The sequence below is a fragment of the Rhincodon typus genome, chromosome 7 (genome assembly GCF_021869965.1).
Source record: "Rhincodon typus isolate 14 chromosome 7, sRhiTyp1.1, whole genome shotgun sequence".
Lineage (NCBI taxonomy): Eukaryota > Metazoa > Chordata > Chondrichthyes > Orectolobiformes > Rhincodontidae > Rhincodon > Rhincodon typus.
This window is the reverse complement of record NC_063338.1, coordinates 98,078,110-98,081,294: the sequence shown is the minus strand read 5'-3', so window position 1 is coordinate 98,081,294 and position 3,185 is coordinate 98,078,110. Positions and strand designations below refer to the sequence as shown.

At 47.1% G+C, this 3,185-nt stretch overlaps 1 protein-coding gene across 1 annotated transcript in view; it reads left to right on the top strand.

The window, feature by feature from the left end:
- The window catches only part of LOC125483539, a 13,705-nt gene that overhangs the window by 1,265 nt on the left and 9,255 nt on the right, over positions 1-3,185 (top strand). The window contains exon 2 of the mRNA XM_048599291.1: positions 1,331-2,559. Coding sequence (XP_048455248.1) covers positions 1,331-2,559 — 1,229 coding nt within the window. The remainder of the gene's footprint in view (positions 1-1,330; positions 2,560-3,185) is intronic.

The window sequence follows — 3,185 nt, the reverse complement described above, 5'->3', positions numbered from 1 at the left end:
TGGTTGGCAGAGAGGAAACAAAGAGTAGGAATTAATGGGTCCTTTTCCAATTGGCAGGCAGTAACTAGTGGCGTGCCACAGGGATTGGTGCTGGGACCCAGTTATTCACAATATATATTAATGATGTGGATGACAAAACAAAATGTAACATCTCCAAGTTTGCAGATGATACCGAGTTGGGTGGGAGGGTGAAATGTGACGAGGATGCCGAGATCCTTCAGCATGATCTGGACAGGTTGGGTGAGTGGGCAAATAAAAGGCAGATGCAGTATAATTTGGATAAATGTGAGGTTATTCACTTTGGAAGCAAAAACAAGAAGGCAGATTACTATCTGATTGGCTGTAAATTGGGAGAGGGGAGTGTGCAGTGGGACCTGGGTGTCCTTGTGTACCATTATGCTGAAGGTAAGCATGCAGGAGCAGCAGGTGGTAAAGAAGGTAAATGGTATGTTGACCTTCATTGCGAGAGGTTTCGAGTACAGGAGCAGGGATGTGTTATTGCAGTTGTACAGGGCCTTGGTGAGGCCACACCTAGAATATTACGTGCAGTTTTGGTCTCCTTTTCTGAGGAAGGATGCTGTTGCTCTCGAGGGAGTGCAGCAAGGGTTTACCAGGCTGATTCCGGGGATGGTGGGTCTGACATATGAGGAGAGATTGACTCGGTTGGGATCATTTTCGCGAGAGTTCAGACAAATGAGGGGGGGATCTCATAGAGACTTATAAAATTCTAACAGGTTTGGACAGGATAGATGCAGGGAGGATGTTCCCGATGATGGGTGTGTCCAGGACCAGGGGTCACAGTGTGAGGATTCGGGGTAGACTATTTAGGACGGAGATGAGGAGACATTTCTTCACCCAAAGAGGGGTGAGCCTGTGGGATTCATTACCACAGGAAGTAGTTGATGCCAAAACATTGAATGTATTCAAGAGGTGACTAGATACAGCACTTGGGGAGAATGGGGTCAAAGGTTATGGGGAGAAAGCAGGATTAGGCTGTTGAGTTGGATGATCAGACATGATCGTGAAGAATGGAGGAGCAGGCTCAAAGGGCCGAATGGCCTCCTCCTGCTGCTATCTTCTATGTTTCTAGAAATATAGAAAACCCAAATGTCATTAGTTCAAATAAGAAGCTACAAAACCAATGGTATTAACGTGCAAATAAATCAAACTTTATATCCCATATTCAAGAGGGTATTAGATGATTACTGAATACAGACAATGTGTACGCTTCTAGAGAAAAGATGTGAGTTTAACACTTAATTATAGATCCGATGTGCTGAACAGTCTCAATCTGCACTATAACAGTTCTGTGATCTGTTTATTCATGCAGAATCTATGGCTTCATTTTACGCATTGCTCCGAAATGAGATTGGGAAATTCGAGAAGCATGTTCAGGATTGTAGAGAGTCGTTTGATCTGGGGACACTGAGCCAATTTCTAGCAGCATTGACTGAACCCAATGCAGTGTGTGTTGACAGCCTGCAGCAAATAAAGCAGCTGGCCAGGCAGCAAGGTAAGAACAAGGTCCTGCTCAAAGGCAGTAGCTCCGACGCTGGTGAATACGCCTCATGGCTCTGCACCTACATGGACTACCTCCGAGCTCTAAAGGAGACATTCGATGACAAAGTTATTATCCCTCTCTGTGAAGAGCTGTATGTTAATGAGGACACAGGAAACCCCAGAGTTTACAATGATTCCTCCAACTGCTCCTCTTCATTATCATCACAAGCCAGCTCCCAGGAGCAGAAGTGGCGGGAGAGAGCTTCTGGGAACTGTCTGGTAGGCCAGCACAAGGTGCAAATGGACTCAATCCCGAAGATTGCAAAGGAGCTGTTTAATGTGCGGAGGAGGTGGGCCCTGCTCCTGACTGATGACACCATCAGAACTGAGTACTTCACACTACAGAGTATTACTGATCTCCACAGGACAGACACCCCCAAACATCTGAACAAGGTTTTACAGTTGGTACCTGATATTTTCTGCAAATGTTTATTGACGGCAGATTTGGCGAGACAATGGTTGGAGCTCCACGAATGTAGGTATGGTGAACTGACTCTCCCAGTCCCTGTAATAGACAGCAATGGGCAGAGAACAAGCGCTCTGTTCCTGGATGGGGAGAAGGAGTTGTCAGTGCATGAGAACATGCAAGGAATGGAATCCAAGAAAAATGAACAACTTCAACCAATGTCTCAGGAGTCTTCGGAAGAGCTTGATGATCTCAGTTGTGAGAAGACGAGATTAGGAATGGATGAGGAAGAACTTCATTACCTTTTCAGGAGAGAGAAGCATGTGAGAAACCTGGAGAGACAGACCCAAGAGTCAGGGTTCAGAGTTCATGACCTTCAGTTGCAGCTGGAACATGTTAGGCAGGAAATGGAACAGATTCGTCAAAGGCAGGAGGTTGAGGAAAGGAATAATGGGAGGCCTTACTCAAACCACAGGCTCATCGAGGAGCTGGAGAGAAAACTGAGGCTGGAAAAGTACAGGTACAGGATACTGGAAGCTGATTGGCTGCTGCAGCTGGAAATTGAACCCGATGTGATTCGCCACATGGATCTGGTAAGTCAGTAAATTCAGCAACATTGTGGGAAAAACCCAGGGCTGAAAGGGTTAAATTACAAGGACCATTCACACAAACTGGGCTTGTAATTCCAGGATGCAGAGGGTGAAACACTGATCCAGTTTGGTTTCAGGTCATTATACACTTTGAGAAGTTCATCAAAGAGAAGTGACTTGCTCCAGTGGGTGGCAATGTTCAGAACGAGGGGCAAATGCTGAAGCATCAATCTCAAGCACTCAGGGTAAGAGTAGGAAGCACTTCATCAGGGTAATGGTGCAGGGAGGTCGCAGCTTCCAGACTCAGATCAATCAACAACTGTTGGGTGATGGGATTGAGGGATAGGGCACTGAATGGAGTTAGGTTACACATCAGACAGGATCGAAACACATGCTTCAACAGGAAAAACAAAACTAAACTGTCAGAGGGTCAGTACTGAGGGAGTGCCGCACTGTCGGAGGGTCAGTGCTGAGGGAGTGCCGCACTGTCGGAGGGTCAGTGCTGAGGGAGTGCCTCACTGTCGGAGGGTCAGTGCTGAGGGAGTGCCGCACTGTGGGAGGGTCAGTACTGAGGGAGTGCCACACTGTCGGAGGGTCAGTACTGAGGGAGTGCCGCACTGTCGGAGGGT